The following is a 19,234-nucleotide window of genomic DNA, read 5'->3' as shown; positions in this document are numbered from 1 at the left end:
TGTATATGTTATATAGGGTCTGGTTTTTTTAATTTTGATATTTATATTGTTTTCTTTTTATCAAAGCAGCTTTGTTATTCTTGTGGCGTTTCATTAGCCCGCTGTTTCCGACCAAAACGGCAAAACCCACCTAATAGCCGGCTGTTTTAATGTCATAATTCTGTTGGTTAGATGTCATTGTGACTCCAGGAGGATTCTCGCCAGATCTTATTTGTGAGGTCAATCATTATAAAATTTTTTATTTAAAATTAAATATAAATAATACCTGACAAAAACTAGTTACACGATATACGAAGAATTAATGTGATTGGAGGATCCCCGGAATCCTCACAAAGAGGATCCGGCGAGGATCCTCTCTCATTGTGACTACTTGATTACTGTTGATCCAACTGTAATCTGTAATCGGATGGACTGATTTGAGTACTTTTTATGTGTGAGATTATCATAAAACGTACGATTTTCAATTATTGATTCAAATGTGATCCCAATACATTATTAATTGAGTGTCACGTCACTTACAAAACGTGTGAGGGACTCCTTATTCTGAGTAGTTTACCCTCAACCAGAGCGAATGTGACCTCACTATATCAATGCATGAGAGTATCACTCACAAGCATGTAAATGATTGTCCCAAACACCATCGTGTCCGTAACGTAGCTACGAACAACACTGTATATCTTTTGTAATTAATAAGTTAGGTCATTGCTTGACTCATTTCTTGTAAAAAAAGAAGTATCCATACTTTTTGCAAATCACAATTAGACACATGCATACAACACACAAAAAACACGAAAAAAATTCTAACACGTGCTAGATATTTGGTGGGTTGTAGGAGTGGCTACTTGCAAGAGAAGGAGCCCAAGTATTTTCTTGTACGTTATGCTTCCAATTGAAAAGAAAACCAACTCAAAAACAGATGAAATAATAATACAAACTATGTCATTATTATTTATCTCACCTAAGGTTACATCCGCACGCACATATGATAGTGCAATTTACAAGCCTAACAATCTGTTTCAACTTAAAAGTAAACACATCGTGGAACGAAGCACCAATCGCCTATGGCATCTTCCGAGCAACGTCAAGGTCTAAATGTCATCCAAATCCCACTAAACGCAACGAACAGGGTTACAGCTAAAGGAATACCAACCGAAACAACGAATGTAGGACTCAGGCCGTGGCCTTTAGGCATTGTCTTTGAAGGCATTGACTTCCCAATATGGTTGCTGGGTAATGCATCGTCCCTTGCTGTCCTTAACCTCAATTTTCTTGGGGCTTCTCCAGCAGTTCCACTGCTCTCATCAACTGGTTTTGTTGGTGAATCATCAATTATTTTCCTGTTCACGTCTGACTTCGAAAGATGGGACTCTGCATCTTGCCCATCGAAATTACAAATCTTCTCTCTGGCTTCTTTGACCTGCAAGGAACAATATTGCTCACTTAGAACATCGAACATATGCATAGAGAATGCTCGTGTTGGCTTCGTTGATAATCCTTACCTCATGAATAGTTGACTGTACATTATCTTCTTCACCAGGGGTTGTATCTCTCACTTTGCTATCAGCAACTGACCAAGGTGAACTTTTCATCTGCAAACGGATTCTTCTAGGAGCACTACCCTGAGTTACAAAATCATCTGAACTTAATGGTTGTTGAGGCTCAGGGGCCTTGATCTTGATTCCAGTTCTACCAACAACATCAGAATCATAGCTGACGGAATCCTTCATAGTGGCCAAGTCTTCATTATTGATTTCTGCATGCCCTTTCTCCTGTTCATCTGAGGTCAGACTCTGCTGTATTGCTTCTCTAGCCTGTATGAAACAATCAGAGTTAAGTTAAAAATGCATAAGCGACAACAGAGTTATTAAGTTGGTCTCACAAAGACCCTTACCTCAGTATTAGTCGATTGTACTTCATCTTCTCCCCCGTCATCTGTGTCTCTCACATTACTATCAGCAATGGACCCAGATGAAATATTCATCTGCAAACGGATCCTCCTAGGAGCAGTGCCCTGAGTTACTGAACTGTCTGAATTTGATCGTTGTTGAGGCTGCCGAGTCCTAATCTTGATTCTACTTCTACCATCAGGATCACAACCATGGTTAATAGAATTATTCCTGCTGGATAATTCTTCTTTGTCGTTGAATATTGCATGCTCTTCCTCCTGTTCATCAGAAGTAGGACTCTGCCCTATATCCTCTCTAGGCTGCATGAAACAATCAGTGTAAAGTTAGATAAATGCATGTTACAAGAATTATTAAGTTAGCTTCAGAAGGACACCCTTACCTGTGTAATAGTTGATTGGACTTCATCATCTTCCCTGCTGTAGTTTTCATCGCTCTCATTGCCATTGGTAATTGACCCAGATGAACGGTCCACTGATAAACGAAGTCTTCTTGCAGCAGTGCCCTGATATACAAAGTTATCTGTATTTGGTTGTAGTTGAGGACCACGAGCCCTAATCTTGATTCCAGTTCCACCAACATGGTCAACACCATGATTCCAACTTGTCGAATCATCCAAACCATCATTGACTGAACTCACAGGAAATTGCTCAGCCACTGAGCATTCAGATAAATAACTGTCCGCCATCTTTCCCATTCTAGGTTTTTGGTCATCAAGCGATGCTTGGGCTTCAGCTTGCCAATAACCAAATGAGGTGTTCTGCAGATCCTTGGAACCAAATTGCTCATTGTACAAGCCAGATGCCATCTTTTGCAGATCATGCTGGTACACAAGAACAAAGCAAAAGTTTACTGTCTGCCTTCATTTCTAAATTACTACGAACTGATTTCAAAAGATTAATTTTAGAATTTCAGTTCCATGAAGAAGACTAAACAGGCTTGACAGGAAAATAACCAAGAATTGCCAAAATTGTGGGTTACAAGAAACAAGAAATTATTTATTTTACCCATACCTGGGTGATATTGGTGTCCGTGTTATCCCATGCACCATTGAAACACGAGTTCACTGGCGGCGCGGTGCACGCATTACCAGATAAATAGGTCTCATTTCCTACGACCAAGTTCTTCTGACTTGTTGACTCCTCACAAGAGCTCTCATAATGGCTATTGCCGAACTCATCCAACAACTCTGTGAGGGATACATCCAGTTCACATGTGCCGTCCTGAAAATGCAATCCATTATCATAATTGCCAAAGTCACTGGTAAAAGGTGAACCCATAAAATGTTCCAGCTCTGCATTAATCTGCGAATGCAACGGTGAGAATACTTTGCAATCAATCGGGCCGCCCAAAGACTCATAGAATGCAGGATTTTCTTCCATTGTCAGATGGCCCTACAGTTGAGAAGCACAAAGATCACAATATTTGGTCACTGGTTGTTAACATCTGTAAACTTGTGTACAAATTTAGGAGTACAATTATGAATGTGACAGAAACAAAACAAAGAATGCACATCTTACCTGGATCCCTGTTTCTACTGCTCCTTGATCTTCCACATCAGAGGCCATAAAAATGTCAGGTAGCGGTGGGAGAGCATCAGGGGTCACGTTGTCAGAATTATCAGTCAACCACCTCATGATACCTTCCGCCTGATTTTCACCTTGGATCTCCGATGTAGCTGTTTCCTGAATTATATCTGAGGACTCATCAGGAGATGACTTAGTTGGGGTAGGAGATAAACCAGTTTGTTCAACTTCGTCATACTTTGGTACATCAGCCTTCTCTTCTGGTTTATGGAACAAGCGACAGAGAACAAAGGCACCCTGTATCAGAGAGTTGGTTAGACATCATTCAGAAGAAGTACAAATTTATTTATCAGTGCCAGTACAGACCAGTTTAAAAATATGCATCATACCCAAGTATATATATATATATGCAAAAAATGGATGAATAAGGCAAGTATTAAGCGGAGGGAGTACCTGGCCCGGACCAGTGCCATCGAGTTCCTTTTGAGTGGCACGATACTCGTGCATGATCCAGCTGGTGCGCTCCCCCTTAGGGGCGCGACCTCTGTGGAAAACCAACGTCTTCTTCATCCCAACTTGGCCATTGCTGTTAGAGGCAGACTTGCACTGACGGGACTTTATGGTCCGGTCCTTCCCTGTGGCCTTCCAGTATCCAGCATCAGTGGCTCTATTTGACCGATGGCCATTTGGGTACTTCCTATCCCGGGGGCAAAAGAAGAACCACTCTTGATCATCTGACTTTATCACTGATAATTCTGCGCAACACATATCACAACGACACCAATTAAACTTATGTAAGGCTTCAAGCTTCAAGCCTTACTACTATGTTCAAATTGGGTACTTAAAAATTCGTATTATCCTTTACAATTACAATCGATACCTCAGTTCAGGCAGATTAAAAATTCACTACTTACATCTACAAGCTTACAACAATATTCGAAATGGGTAATTAAAATTTTGAATTATTATTTAAATTATCACAATTAGAGTGGAATTACGCAACGAATCTGCATAGCAATAAGGAGGAATTATTCACTGGTGATGTATGGAATAAAGGAAAATTCTCAATCCAGCCAATTAAATATTCTTATCCAGAAATTCCAAACACCGAAATAAACAAACAACGACCATAAATTCGAATTCAAAACCCCCCAAAAACAGGAAAAAGACAGAGATGGAGAGAAACAATTACTTGGCAAATCCCAAGGCTCCCATCTGCAAACGTCGATTTCCGGGATGACTCGGACCTCTGAATCACGGCCGTTGATCTTCAGCCGCAGGTAGTGGTTGATGAGCTCCTCGTCCGTGGGCCTGAACCGGAACCCCAACGGCAGCGATTCCATCGACAGCTCCGCCATCTCCGACCACTGATCTTCCTCAAATTTCCCAATTTCTCAAAACCCTAGCTCGCAGAAAAATTAAATAGTTTCGCAACCCTGCTGCTTGTTCAGAGCAAAGACGAATACTTTATGGGTCGGAAATTTGGGGAAAAAATGTGGGCAGCTTCCTGTTTTCTCGCTCTGTCACTCGCTCGCATTTATGTGGATTTACCAAGCTCGGGATTGGTGGACTGAGTTGACCAGAAGCTTGACCGGGTTCTGATTGGGTGACTGAAGCGGTTGTTCGTGCGTGCGTCGTAGGGGATCTGCATTGTTTGACCGATTGCTTAAGAGGCAGGAGAAGGAGGCGCCAAGTGTCGGCTCGTCTCGTGCTGTCGTGATATGCAATCACGCAAATTCCCATTCCGTACTGTTTTTAACTTTTTGACTTTTGTTTTTTACCGCTCTGATTCTGCAGTGGAAATTGTAACGGTAATTTATGTAAGTTCGGCGATGTGGTATGAACATGTTTTGCATCCAATAAACATGAGAATTTATTTTATTTTAAAAAGGGATCAGTTGTAGTTTTGCTACGACAGCCCATCTTTTTGGAAGCTAAAAAGATTAATAAAGGCATTTCAACTTTCCCCATAACCACTATCGTGTTGTTCATCAGTATCAGGAATAGAAAATTTTGTATGACATTTTTCATCTTTAAAAATTAGGTATCTCTCACAACTTCACCAAACAAAGCAAGCAAGCATGGCAAGTAAGACATATCACATGGCTTCCTTCTCGGTTGACAACAGGCCATAAGCCCGAAAGAAAAAGAAAGATTACATAAGCATATCACGAGGCCATGAAAATCTCAGTTATATCTGCAACTAACAACCGAGTACAAAGAAGAAGGAGGAGGTTGCTCAATAAAGACTACACCAAAACTGCATGATAAACCCCCAATAAACCAAACCATCAGCAACAATTTTTTATTTTTTTTAAGTAAATATGTCAAATTTCAAAAGATCAGTTTTGGTGCATAAGAGCACGACAATTTAATACCAAACTTCCCAAAGGGTGATTAGAAGTCATAGATTATTGCCACTAGTATAAGGATCTAATAACAATCTTCTTGGTTCGCAACGATTCATGAATGATATGTTTGATAGTAAATTATGACTAATCCATTGGGTAACTTAGCACTAGGAAAACCTCAAATATCATCGTTTAAAAGCAAAACACAAACATTGTTTTTTCAATGTTATGGCAGTGTGAACATGCTTGCTTTCTGCCTTGAGCAGAAGAACAATCTTATGAATTATAATACATCATACTTTGATCATTACTAATTAAATTTAATATACCATTGTAATGATCGCGGTCAATAGCCAAAAATAGAAGAAAAAACAGACGAGAATTTTTGGATGGCCAATTTCAGTAGCTAGTTTGCTTGTACTTGTAAAATACTCGAGGAGAAAAATTGGAAAATCAAGAAGCAAAATCGTGCAGTAGTTGCATTCTTGGGATGCCAATTATTTTACTGCAGGCTTTCGGTAAACAAAAGCACCAACTCCAAAGTAAAATGTCGCCACTTGTTGCCGCCTTTAACAAAAAGTTTTATTCTCCGGCGGTGCTCCACATGATTATATCGTCTCTGTGTGTCTGTGGGGTTTGTAGCACAAAAGCAAAGTCTTGTTCGAACCCCAATGATATTCCCACGGCTTCCTATGTTCCCGGTCGGCCGGTACTCTTTCACCCCTCTAAGTAAACTCTAATGAGCAGTTGGCGATGATGAGTTGTCGATGCAGTCATTCGCGATTCAAAGTCGTTGATGTATTGCAAAATTACGTACATTATCAAATCACAATTATTCAATAGATGTAGAATAAATGGCAGAATGAATTAAAAAAAAAAACATATAGTTTGAAGATAAAGGGATGCATTTGAAATTTATAGATTTGGTATCCAAACTCCGATTTGGGCTTATGATATCTTTTTGAAAAAAGAACGACACCATGAGTCTTATACGATGGATTTTGGCCATCCTGCGTAGTCTCAGCCCATTTTAACCTCAAAAAAGTGTTTAAAGTTTCGTAATAAAAATCAGACTCTTTGTTTGTCATCCGATTCATATTAATTATGTTGATTTAATTCTAGAAGTCCTCTGAGTTGGTCCAAACGTTTCTAATCTTTATTTAAGTCATCTTAATGTATCTATGGCATTCATTAAGAATTAATCAAATACAACATTGGGATTTCCCTCAATTTCCTGGTGATTCCACGCTTTGTTCTACAAGAAATTACGTTGGTTACTCTGATCGCTTTGTACTGTGTCATCCAAGCACGTGCAACTAATACTAGCATAGCTCTAATGAAAACTTCAGTTGAGATCAGATAGACTATGATCGGGAGCCGTTGAAGCGTGCCTTGTAAGACCCACATGCATCAACGGCTCACAATTATCGACTGAGTCTAGCATTTTTCGGTTTGAAGATAATGTGGATGCGCAGTTCTATACAACATGTGCTCAAATAATGAAATAACAAGTTTATTACAAAAACCAAGTAATAAAATAGTAAATGGTACATTTGGTTGAGGTAAAACGGCAATGGGTGCCCTAGCAAAACAAACAACAAAGTGAACGTATACCCTCCCTCCTCCATCCGCGCAATCAAGTAAATTTCTACTTCTACATCATCTTGTTACTCACAACTTTTACCTAAAAAGTAGGATGGTAACCAAGAGGCACATTCGTGTGACTTGCGTCGACTCTCCGCACGACTCTCCTCACACTCCACTCGTGGAAGAATTCCAGGGCAAGTCTAAGTGCAGTGCCGAGTCCAAGAACCACAATAATACCTGTACATGTACAACGTCTCTTACAGATTACAGTTCAACAAGCAATACCACCAATCATACTAATTTCTTGAACAAATCAAATTTTTACATATCGATGGGCACAAGCGTACCTATAATGATGTTGATGGGCAGTGCGGAGACACCAAGGGTGACAGAAATTAGCACGTCCAACAGTAGACCACCTATAAGGATTGAAAACGCCACATAAAGTGGGCTTACACAACCCTGCAACAAAGACCGGTGCAGTCGAAATCATTGCATCAACAACGTTATTCATCAAGGTTACTAATAATCTAGTAGATTGATTAGTGTCTTCCTTACCCTGTCTCGATTTTGTGATCGGTAGGATGAGTCAACTCTCCAAACCCAGTAGCTTGCCTGCTATTGCAAATACACTGAGAGTTAAATTTTGACATAAAAATGGGTAATGGCAGTCCCATAAATCTATGCTCAGATGTAATAATTCACAATCCAACAAAAAATGCTACTCTATTCCTGAGACAATTCGGTTCGGGATCACTACTCCGAAACTTAAAGTTCAAATCTAAGGACAGTCCAAACTACACACTAAGTTAGAAAAGAAAAAAAAAATGGAACCAGTAAGATTTTGGGTACCAAAAAGCTCTGAAAGAGTCCGATATCAAACATAAAGTGGAATGGCTATCTAAACTACACACTAAGTTAGAAAAGAATAAAAAATGGATAACCAGTAAGATTTTGGGTACCGAAACACTCTGAAAGAGTCCGATATCAAACATAAAAGTGGAACGGCTATCAAATTGCTTAGTGTCTATAGCACAATACTATTCTTTGAAGTTATAGATCAAGACTTTTGGCTGGTGGAATATCCCGTTAGCTACGCTAATTCCGCACAGATATGTTAAGTTATGGCTTGATGAGCATAAGCTATCCGTTACACCCAAAGGTTCAGAATACATACAGTTGGCTGAGCCTCTGGAGATGGAACATTTGCTGCTACCCCTCTGCATAAACAGATTAGATCTTTCTATAAAATCTGACTTTACAAGTGAGCTATTTTACAACTTGCCAATGAAATTAGTGAGGGAATTACTGGCATATCTCGCATTTGTTCGATCCCCTGGAGCGAAACCAAGCGTCTATACATGATCTGTGGGATTTCGCAAGCCCGCCTCGACATTGGCATCCGAGATCAATCAAAACTTCATCTTTCTCCTGCTGACACACTCTGAGGAACAAGCACAAAAAACCCAATATAATAAAATTCAATTTCAAAAACCATATGATCATAAACCATTAAATTGTAATTGAAAATCCAGCGATTTTTCGATTCTCGCCTGCATTGTTCATGAGAGCTGGAAGTCCTCGACAGGTGGTCCTTTTTGGGAGAAGGAACCTCCTCTGAAAAATTGACCGTGGCGGTGACAGTCGGCTCATGAACTTCAGATGACGCCCCACCCGAAACGACAACCTGTTGTAGCGGCAGCACCGTATCCACAGTTGCCAAACTGGGAAGTGAGCTAGTCTCAGGACCGCCGCCACCTAGCTGCTGCTTCTCCAGGTCAAGTAACTCTCCATTTTCACTCTCTTTCTCACCCCCCATTACTTCCGTGCTCCTGAATCTTACTCAAAACCCTAGAAAGTAGAAAACCCCCAATTTAATCCAATTTCCGATTTCCCGAACAATTCACATAAAAAATTTCTGTGAAAAAAATTAAATTAAATTAAAAGCAAAGTGATAATTAAGGGGTTTTAAGGAGAGTGGATTGTCTTACCTTTTGGCTACGAACCTGAATAAAAAAATTTACAGGGTCTGTGGCCTCGGCATAACCAGAAGAAGAAGAGGAGGAAGAAGAAGTTGAAGCGGTGGAGGAGAACATGAATATTTGGGGGTTTTGGAAGTTTGGTAAAACTCGGTTGGATCAGCAGCACAATGTGTTTAAGGAAAGACTAGGTGAGGTGATGGGACAGTTTGCTAGAATTAGAAGGAACGAAAGAAAATAAGGAATTTAATTTTGTTGGTCAAGATAGCGTGCTCATCTTATTGTATTCGGACATAAAAAAAAAAAGTAGGAATGTGATATTCACACATTCTATTTTACTTCTCACACGTATTTTTAATTTTCGATCGTCGGATCGGACGAATCGAAGAAGATTAACGGATAGAAATTATCAAGAAGTGTGTGAGAAGTAAAATGAGATGTGTGGATAGCTATCCCAAAATGTATATGGGATCATGAGTTTGAAGCATGTCTTCGGAATTTTCTTTTACTTCATAAAATAGAGATATTAAGAAACAAGAGAATCAAACACAAACGGTTATTATTTATTCTGTTATAAAAAAACGTGTTAATTATCAGAAATGTGAATACAAAGGATCAATGTCATTCTCATTCTTGATATATTATTCGTTTACTATCACATAAAAAAAGGAAAAATAAATAAATAAAATTCCTATTAAAATTCAACGTTTCATATGCAATTTCAACGAAATATCATTCTCAAATAGAACTTATTTATCGCATACCTGGACATTTTAGATATCATTTTCACATTACCATTTTATCTATTTTGGTCAAGATTTGAAATTATATAGCATGAAACATTCTTTTCAATGGTTTAAAATTAAGGGTTTAATCCAATGACTATAGTCAACAACTTCGGAAACAAGTTACATAAATTTCATAATCCATGACAGATGGAGAAACCATGGTCATATCAGGTTGGAGGCACAGTTGAGTCATGCCAGAGATACTGCTCAACCAACCCCAACCACAAACATTCGTCGTGTCAACTCCTCAACTCGCCTCAATCTACGATTCTACGTTTAAAACCGCTTTCAAAAGGATTAAAAGAACTTTCTGACAACTAAAAACGTTAATAAAGTGCAAGAAAAATCACTTCCAAGCACCGGAAAATTGAAAAATCTTTTTCCTCTACTTAGACCATCTCCAATGGTGACTTATAACCTAAAATTTCTCCTCCCCTCCCCCCGCCCAACAAAAAAATCCACTCCAACCCATGACCCAAAATTAACCTAAAACCTAAAACTCATTTGAGGGTCAAATACCGGCCCAGTTTTAGGCCACAAAGCAAAACGGGCCCCACCAACTGAGACTGAAACCGGGGCTGTGAAGCCCAGTTCCCTTTCCCTACTCGCCTATGCACTGCACGCGCTAGGCATTTTCAGAAAACTAACAGCCCGCGTGGGGGTGTTCCCCCGCCTGTCAATGCAATAAGTAGCCCAACGGCTACTTTTTATAATCCAACGGCTACATTTAAATGGGTCATTGGTTAATCCAACGGTCCAGGTTCAATTTTTTTTTTTTTTTTTTTTAAAGTTTATGTGGTTTATCATGATTTTCATGTATTGATTTAGTGATTTATCAAAATTTAAATATTTTTATGTTAAAATGTTCATAAAATTAATTTAGGATAGTCAACATAATTTTTTTTTTTAAAGTTAATTTAAAAAAAAAAAAAGGCCTTAATTCATTATTTCTTTGATAATCTGAAGCTAAAATTTTGAGCCAGAAGGGTTGGAGTGGAAAAGCTGTTTCTAGACTAAAACCTAAATTTTTTGGGCTAAATAATTTTAGGTTTTAGGTTACCATTGAAGATCATCTTAGGACCAAAGGGCATATTGCTTTTGGTTCTAATATTCAGCCGGGATTTTGCCGCGGTTCATGGAGTGTTTTTATAAAGAGCACGCACAATGGAAGCTGAAAAGTAGTTAACAGGCATTGCGTCGGGTCTACTTCTCGAGCATTACAAGAAGCAACTACAAAGTACAAACAAAAGAATATATATGAACAAGTTTATATCGTTCCCTCGGTTCAAAATTGTTCTAAATGAGTTAGAATTTATGTAAAACAGCTAAGTGTAACTTTAAGCGTTTACATATTGGGTGCAAAAGCGGATAAAGGGTGAATACGAGGTGTAATTTATGCATCTCATGTTGTAACGAGAAGATAGGCGAGGCCTTTCAGATATTCGACAATTTCAGATCCTCCAAGCTTTGAAATTCCATATACCCTGTCAACAAAACTGATTGGAACCTGAGGACAACAGGCAAAAAGTCCGAGGATCAGACAATAATGCAGTTATTTGAAGCCAAAAATGAAGAGAACGGGCAAATTTAGGTGAAAACCAAATTCAAATATGCAAGTGCTTGCATGAGCACGCAAACAACTGTTAATAATACTCTCGATTCTATTACATCGTATCAACGGTTACGTTTATCTAAAATTAACTATGAAAACAATACTTATAAAATTCTAGCTCACAAATTACCGGCCATTGTAAAAGAAAAGTCATCAAAGCAGCAGGGTAGCAAATGAGACTGATGATTCTAGAATCCTAATGCACAAATTATTTTGTACTTTTGAAGGGCATTTACATTTGTCGCTTTTTATCAAATATGTTCATGAATTTCTTATATTGAATGCCGTCAAAGTTTCAGAGTTTCACATTGAACCAAAATAACACTACATACAACGGTAAGCTATCAGTGGATACAAATGCACCAGTTCCTGAATAACTTTGATACTCTGTTTATAAAACCCGTGGGCATCTCTTATTGGTTCCTAGTGTACTTTTCAAAATGAAGGAATCATAGTGTACTTTTTAAGTGCCTATTTCAAAATATCCTCAAGCTAGCAATACATCTTAAATTAAACAAATGCAAAGCTGATAAGCACAAGGCTTCACCATAATCTACAACCAACATCCTAGTGTCCGAAGAATGTGAAACTCAGAATAAGAACAGAGAAAACCATTCATGGTAGGAGGCATGAAAACAGACACAAGCCCCATTTTGTTTGTTATTAAAAGATAGAAATATGGGGAGGGTGTACGTGGCAGTCAATATAGAAACAAAAAAAAGACATGGGCACCAATTATAAGAAGATTGATACTTCCGATGATGTCAACAAAAGCAACGGTGACAAATGCAAAGCTTGCTTCGTGACCATGGTACTATCTATTTCAACCACAAGGTTAAGGCAAACATGCATGACATAATTGTAACTACCTCTTCGATATGGTATCCTTTTCTAGAAGCACGAACTATCATCTCCATCTGAAAGACGTAGCCCTTGCTGACACAGGAACTAATGATATCTTCAAGCACTGTTTTCCTGTAAAGCCTACAAAAGAACCACAAAAATGTCAGTCCTATGATCATGTTAAGCATGATACAGTACATAACTCAATACAATAATCAAATCTTGTACCGAAATGATCCAGTCAAATCTGATACACCAGGCCATAGTAGTGTGTGTGCAAGAACATTGGCTCCTCTACTTGTTAGTTTGCGCATAAGATTCCATCCATGGACCCCGCCACCTCTGACATAACGAGTTCCAGTAACTATACTTGCACCAGTTTCCAGCTGTTTCCTAATAATAAACACGCCAAAAGCAAATTCACGAGGAATTCAAGAAATGAAGTATACTATGGAATCGTAGGGAACCACAAGAAAGAACTTGTTCTTACTTGATGAAGCTTGGCAAATACTTTGGCTGCATCATAGGAAGAAAAGAAAATGAATAAAACCGTGAAGGTGATGACAAGCTGGAAATCTATGAAAACATATAACATCCAAGAAAAGAACAGAAAACAAACCCAAAATGCATATCAACGTAGTGGCCAGAGGAGGGCTCCCTTGTGTTCAAAGGGAAGAGAGAATTCAATTCTAATGCTTGACTTAATTGAAATAGCGACATAAAACAAGATTCGAAAGAAATTACTCAAACAATAATTTCCCCTAAACATTTCTATCAATATGAATAACAAGCACTCAATGAGCTTTAAACCAATGAGGCAGTCTACTGTAAAATAGAAAGGCAACGGCTATTATCCTCTCCATTTTTTAATTTCGCAGAGATGGCCCTCATAAATGTAATAGAGAAAATTTCCAAGTTGCTTTTGCGCTCCAAATTAACAAACCACACACCCCCTCCCATCGTTGTTTACAGTTACCGATTCAAATAAAACTGTTGGACAGCGGACGGTTATCACTTCCAATGAAATATGTGAAGTAAACAATCAAACACCGTAAATACTTTACATAAACATCCTAAAGACATGATATACTTACGTGATGTGATAAATCTGCGTCCATGATCACAACAAAGTTCCCGGAAGCATGCTTCAAACCATGAATGTAAGCCGTTCCTGAAATTCGGAAAAACATTACAAACTATTGCTACTTTACTTAACATTCCACACAACATGTATAACATTTCACTTGAATTGGTAATCCCACTTTGCTCAACGGAAAACAGAAAAATTGAATTAAATTTTTAACATAATCACATACCTAACCCAAGCTTCTTAGCTCTAGCTCTCAACAGCTACAACAAAATACATAAATAATTAAATAATTAAACAAAGATAAATAGAATTAGAACAAGTCTGGATAAAAAAGGAAGAAATTAAGCAGAAAACGAAGTGCTTACGATGCGATCGTGACCGTAGAGTTGCTGCAACTGTTCAACAATCTCCTGAGTGCCGTCGGGGCTTCCATCGTCAACGACGATTATCTCAAAGTCAACATCCCTACACACCAAAAAAAAAAAAACACACGAAAATCGAATTATTCGTCACGAATTTATTCCGAAATTCGATTATTCATGAACTCGATTACAGAGAAAGGAGTGAGAGAGCGAGGGTGGGACGATTACCGGAGATGCTTGAAGACGAGGTAGACGAGGAGGGCGATGTTGAGGCGCTCGTTGTAGGTCGGGACTATGATGCTGTACTTGTTCTTCGTCTCCATTTTTCGCTCAATTTCTCGTTCGCCGATTTTCAATTCGATCTCAGGCGCATCGCCGTAGGGAAAACAGAAGGAAAAGTTATTTGGAGAAAGAAAAATCAATTTTTGTGGTTCTGGAAAGGGAGAGTTCGGGCCCGGTTCAGCTTCCGGTTGGGTTGGAGAGGTAACCCGCGCAATTCTGGAATAATGTAGGCCCAGCATGTGTTTGGGGATTTTTGTTTTTAAATTTTTTTTGACTTATTATATTAAATATCTCATAAATTGTTGAATAAATTTCAGATACTTGATGCATCTTACATTTGTTTTTTTATTAATAATTATATTAATATATCCCACTTACTTTCCCATAATACCCTCACACCTTACATTCTTAATATACACCTTACATACATGCATCATATATTTTCTATACACCCCACATTTCTCAAATCATATAAAGCTTTTAATTTGAAAAAAAAATGTTGATTGAAATTTTGACAAAAGATACCGCATGGGATTTAAAGTATATGTGGGTTTTTTTCAATTCCACCATTAAAACCCATCTCGTCAATTTTTAATATTTGGTGGTAATTTTAGGTGTTTAATTCTTCATGTAATCCATGTGATCCCTAAAAAATGAATACTAACATAGAAGCTTGAATAATGCATCAAAAGCAAGATTAAATAATTATCAATGTCGTCAAAAACACTAAAACAATAAAAAATATGAAGTCTTACCTTATGTGAAGCTTTCAAAACATCGATTTCGTGTTTCATTCGTCAAAAATAATTTTTCTCAATCAACATGTTTGTAGTTTCATTGGTTAAGATTTTGTTCAATAATGGAGGGTTTGAAGGGTTTTGATAGTTGAAGAAGATAAATAATACGTTAAAAGTAATTTGGGGTGTATATAGATTTTTTTTTTTAACGTAATAAGGTCAAAATTGTCATTGCATAGTAGGGTAAATAAGTAATTTAATACTAAAATTTAATATGAGATGCATTCAACATTTTGTGGGATGCTAATATAAAAATCTTTTTTTTTCTTCATATTAATCAGTTTAAAGTGGAAATCACAATTGAGTACAAACGAGACATGTGAGAGGGGTTACAAATCAAGGGGCAAGGTAGAGGGAGGCCTAGAAAACGAGTCGTGTTTGTCATATTCGTGTCGTTTCTGTGTCATACTTAATATTTTAACGGGTCGTGTTGTGTCAAATCCGTTATCTTAAATGATTCTTAACAGGTGACCCAATAACGATCTGATTCTCTAACAAGTCATGTCGTTTCGTATCAAGTTAACGGGTCATCCAACAAATTGTCATACTTAATGTCTAGATTTGACAAACGATATTTTATCATATATTCTCGATAAAGTTTAAGAAATTTTATTTTTTTTAAATTTTAAATGTTCTCGAATTTCACGTTTGTCGACCATTTCATATTATTCGTAACTGTATGTAGTTTTCTCCCTTTTTAAACTTCACAAAATTTAGAGTGAGAGTGAGAATCACAAAAGCATAAAGTTTAGAAGTAGGATGAACCAAATGCCAAGTAACCACCACCCTTTACCTTTTGTTTTTTTTTTTTTTTTTTTTTTTTTTATATCCTTGCATTGCAAAGTACGCCATCCCTTTATTCCAAATTTCTAACCCAAATCAGAAAAACTCCTCTCTATATATCCACCTCAATACTCCCCCTGAACCTCACCGCAAACCAACAACAATGACAAGCGAGTCACACAAAACCGGCACCCACTCCTCAGCCGATCACGGAGGCAGCAGGCACAACAAGCAACTCGACAAAGAAATCCGAGACATGGTCTCCACCATCACCAACCGAGTCACCGACATCCACAAGTCCGGCTCCATCCACCATGAGGATGAGGATGAACACGGCGTGAGGATCATCACCCTCGCAGGATCCAACACCGGAGCTACATTGAGGAGTGAGCTGGATCACGAGAACATGAACAAATCTGGAGGGCTTCATGGTGGTGGTCCAGCGTTCGGAGACGCTGATGAGCTGAGCACTTATGTGAACAGCAACTTCCAGGCTGTGAACAACTCCCTCATGATGGGCGGTAGCTACACCACGAATGACCCCGGTGTTCATTTGGACATCACGGATGTTGTGGAGCCGCACGGAGGGCATCACGGGAGGCCGGAGAGGCGGGGGTGGAAGGGTAAGAAGAAGGAGAAGGAGAAGGAGAAGGAGAAGGAAAAGGAGGAGAGCTTCCATAGCGACCAGCATGATGAGCAAGTTGATGACTGATGTCATTACGTTTCTTGATTTTTCATGAAGTGGCTTGATTAATTACAAATAATAAGAAGCCTTTCTATGGCTTTCTGGTTTGTTAAGTTATGATCAATTACTTTCACTTCCGAAATTGTCATTTGTAATGTCTGGACCTTTTCTTTTGGCTAAAGAATGCAAAAATCATGATGAGCATTATAATTTTATTTACGGTAGATAAATTTTTCGATGAAACTGACACATTTTCGTGTCGTGTTACAAATCCATAAAATATCAACATACTATCATCTATTCATATGAGAGCATGTACATTAGTATGTCACAGCATGAGAGAGTGGTCATCAGGTCCATCACTCTCAGTTTTTGTTTGTCATTGTCATTTACTGTTAGTTTGGTATAGTTGTGCGTTAAAAAAAAAACTGTTTTTGCTATGCTGTAAGAATAAGTGTAGAATTATCAAAGAGATGGGCCAAAAGCCACTTCTAACAACACCGATATTATTCCCAACTTGGTAATTACCATCTACACAATCCGTTAGGTGTGGGGTTTTATCACAAATGATCTCGATGTTAGTTGGAGTGGGTTTAGGATATTTAAACTCTTCTTTTCTCATTGATACGGTCGATGTGGGACATTTCAACAATAAGCAGCTGTGAAATAAAACAGTAAAGCGTTTGGTAATGATAATTGTAAAAATGCTTTTAATAAAAAAAAGTAATATTATAATGTTTGCTAAATATTTATGTATAACGATCGTGTAAAATGACAAAAAAAACAAAACTTATGGGTTTTTCTTCCTTTCTTTTTCTTTCTGCCAAAAAGTTCATGATTGTTCCCTTTTTCCTTTCTTCTTTGTTTCCCTTTCTTTCTAGCTTTTTCATTCTTCTTTCTTAATATTTCGTTATGCCAAAACGTTTCTGGCTTTTCTTCCATTTTTCATCAATGATCCCTTCTGAAATTTCAAAGTCCTCACCCACCTTCATCCCTTCGCATTTCTCTTTCAATTTCGGCGATCTGGAACCTTCATCCTCACTCCCATTACTATTTCCTGCATTTCAATTTCTAGGGCATTACATGTTTTGGAAGGTGTGGTGGTGGATGGGTGGGTGGGATTTGTGTTATCATCTAGCAGGGAGTGGGTTGGGATCATGGTATGCGAGGTGGCGATGGGTGTATTTGGTGGGGATTCGGAGAGAGATGGGGTGGCAAATCTGGGGAGTAAGAAGAGATGGAGGGGATGGGGTGGTGAATCTGGGTAGTACGGCGCCATAGAGCAACTGGAGAAAGGGGGTTGAGTCCATAACTAGATGAAGGAGAAAGAAAGGGTAAGGTTGCCATTTTGAAAAATTCATTTAATGGCACTGTTCACTCGTGTATTGTGATAAAAAGTTGGTTTTCCAAAGCTGGGTTTTGCTGCTTTGCCTTTTTAGTTTTTTTTTTCACCCAAAACTATGAAAAAAAGGCTGATTTTGAAAGTTTACCAAACACAAAAAACTGGGTGCTTTTTTGCATACCTGTTTTTTTTTCAAAAGTTAAGCAATACCAAACTGGTACTTGGCCTTTTGGGGGGTGAATATTACTTGGCTTCTTACCGGAAGAAGTCAGTCCCTTTCACATAACAACATTTCATCATTTCATTGTACAAATGTCATAATTTAAATTGTTAAATCTTTTTATCATCATCTAAAGATCATCTAAAGCAAAGTTCATTTGGTTTTAAAATAGCTTAGTCATCCATATGTGTCTAACAAATCAATAATTATAATAACAAGTAATATCATTATTATTAACTATCAATCTGCCAGAAGAAATGATCCCTTATATATAAGGAATCAAACAGTGTTCTTCCGAAGTGCCTCTAATGACCATTGCATATTATACTCTTTCACATGGTATGTTTAAGTTCCACAGAACATAAGCTAAATTGTTAGGAGCGCAGCACAAAAATTTGGAAGAGGAACTTAAAATGACTAGATACAATACATATATAATGTTTTTGTAGTGCAATTGTAATATTTTAGTAGCATATTTGTAGTTCTGAGTCGTTGACTGATATTCTTTTTGTAATGCATTTTAATAATTAAGTATTAAATTTCTCGATTTTCCAAAAGTAACTATTTCTTTTGTGTATTATCATTTTTCTTCATCATGATATAATAAGATGAATTATTAAGCACATCCAAAAATAAATAAATTTACTACAATATATACGTACAATATTACATAAATGAGTCTAATTGACTAAGTGTATTCATAACCGATTTTATGAAGAGACAATTGCCCATTTTATGAAGAAATAGTTGTCGGTAACTTAAACTTAATTACAAACTGCCACATACTTCAACTTATTTATGATCATACTATCACTCTGTTACCTTTGTCCTTATTGGTAAGTGTCTTCATTAAAATTTGTTGTGTGAAACCCTTTCAAATACTCCCCAGTTTTTTGCACATTATTGTGCAAACTATCTAAAGTACAATTAACTATTTCGTACGAATTATCAAGAACTATTTCTACATGAATTACTAATAACTATTTCTATACGAAAGACCAACAATTGTTTCTCCACAAGCTAATGAAAATGACCTAATTATAGAAAAACAATTTTCGATAATTTAGGAAGAAACAATTTTCG

At 37.7% G+C, this 19,234-nt stretch overlaps 4 protein-coding genes across 7 annotated transcripts; 1 reads left to right on the top strand and 3 right to left on the bottom strand.

Annotated features, from left to right (window-relative positions):
- Positions 1-865: 865 nt before the first annotated feature.
- On the bottom strand, positions 866-5,068 carry LOC137710323 (protein NTM1-like 9). 2 transcript variants are annotated; one of them, XM_088695650.1, is made up of 9 exons: positions 4,623-4,943; positions 3,884-4,185; positions 3,425-3,727; positions 3,233-3,298; positions 2,918-3,127; positions 2,287-2,727; positions 1,892-2,206; positions 1,500-1,811; positions 866-1,417 (listed from the first exon to the last, which is right to left on the bottom strand). In XM_088695650.1, the coding sequence occupies exons 1-9, from the start codon at positions 4,786-4,788 to the stop codon at positions 1,082-1,084; spliced, it is 2,451 nt and encodes an 816-aa protein (XP_088551776.1). In that variant the 5' UTR covers positions 4,789-4,943; the 3' UTR covers positions 866-1,081. The 2 variants fall into 2 exon arrangements, with proteins under 2 accessions (XP_088551776.1, XP_068305371.2); XM_068449270.2 differs by having other exon boundaries at positions 2,918-3,298; positions 4,623-5,068.
- Positions 5,069-7,256: 2,188 nt separating this feature from the next.
- LOC137711311 (uncharacterized) lies at positions 7,257-9,650 on the bottom strand. Of its 3 annotated transcripts, none has more exons than XM_068450539.2 (7): positions 9,360-9,650; positions 8,922-9,219; positions 8,678-8,812; positions 8,546-8,588; positions 7,927-7,986; positions 7,716-7,830; positions 7,257-7,605 (listed from the first exon to the last, which is right to left on the bottom strand). In XM_068450539.2, the coding sequence occupies exons 2-7, from the start codon at positions 9,185-9,187 to the stop codon at positions 7,466-7,468; spliced, it is 759 nt and encodes a 252-aa protein (XP_068306640.2). In that variant the 5' UTR covers positions 9,188-9,219; positions 9,360-9,650; the 3' UTR covers positions 7,257-7,465. The 3 variants fall into 3 exon arrangements, with proteins under 3 accessions (XP_068306640.2, XP_068306641.2, XP_088551775.1); XM_068450540.2 differs by having other exon boundaries at positions 7,927-7,983; positions 9,360-9,508; XM_088695649.1 differs by having other exon boundaries at positions 8,922-9,286; positions 9,360-9,492.
- A 1,739-nt stretch (positions 9,651-11,389) lies between these two features.
- DPMS1 (Nucleotide-diphospho-sugar transferases superfamily protein) lies at positions 11,390-14,503 on the bottom strand. Its single transcript, XM_068450109.2, has 8 exons — positions 14,271-14,503; positions 14,046-14,145; positions 13,907-13,940; positions 13,685-13,761; positions 13,081-13,106; positions 12,819-12,983; positions 12,617-12,731; positions 11,390-11,642 (listed from the first exon to the last, which is right to left on the bottom strand). Exons 1-8 carry the CDS (start codon positions 14,363-14,365, stop codon positions 11,538-11,540), a joined length of 717 nt encoding a protein of 238 aa, XP_068306210.1. The 5' UTR covers positions 14,366-14,503; the 3' UTR covers positions 11,390-11,537.
- Positions 14,504-16,030: 1,527 nt separating this feature from the next.
- Positions 16,031-16,832, top strand: LOC137711693 (uncharacterized). The gene has a single exon (XM_068450956.2). It carries the CDS (start codon positions 16,068-16,070, stop codon positions 16,614-16,616), a length of 549 nt encoding a protein of 182 aa, XP_068307057.2. The 5' UTR covers positions 16,031-16,067; the 3' UTR covers positions 16,617-16,832.
- Positions 16,833-19,234: the final 2,402 nt, after the last annotated feature.

The sequence above is a fragment of the Pyrus communis genome, chromosome 6 (genome assembly GCF_041283825.1).
Source record: "Pyrus communis isolate YQ-2024b chromosome 6, ASM4128382v1, whole genome shotgun sequence".
Lineage (NCBI taxonomy): Eukaryota > Viridiplantae > Streptophyta > Magnoliopsida > Rosales > Rosaceae > Pyrus > Pyrus communis.
The sequence above is the reverse complement of the archived record's forward strand: the minus strand, read 5'-3'. Positions and strand labels throughout refer to the sequence as shown.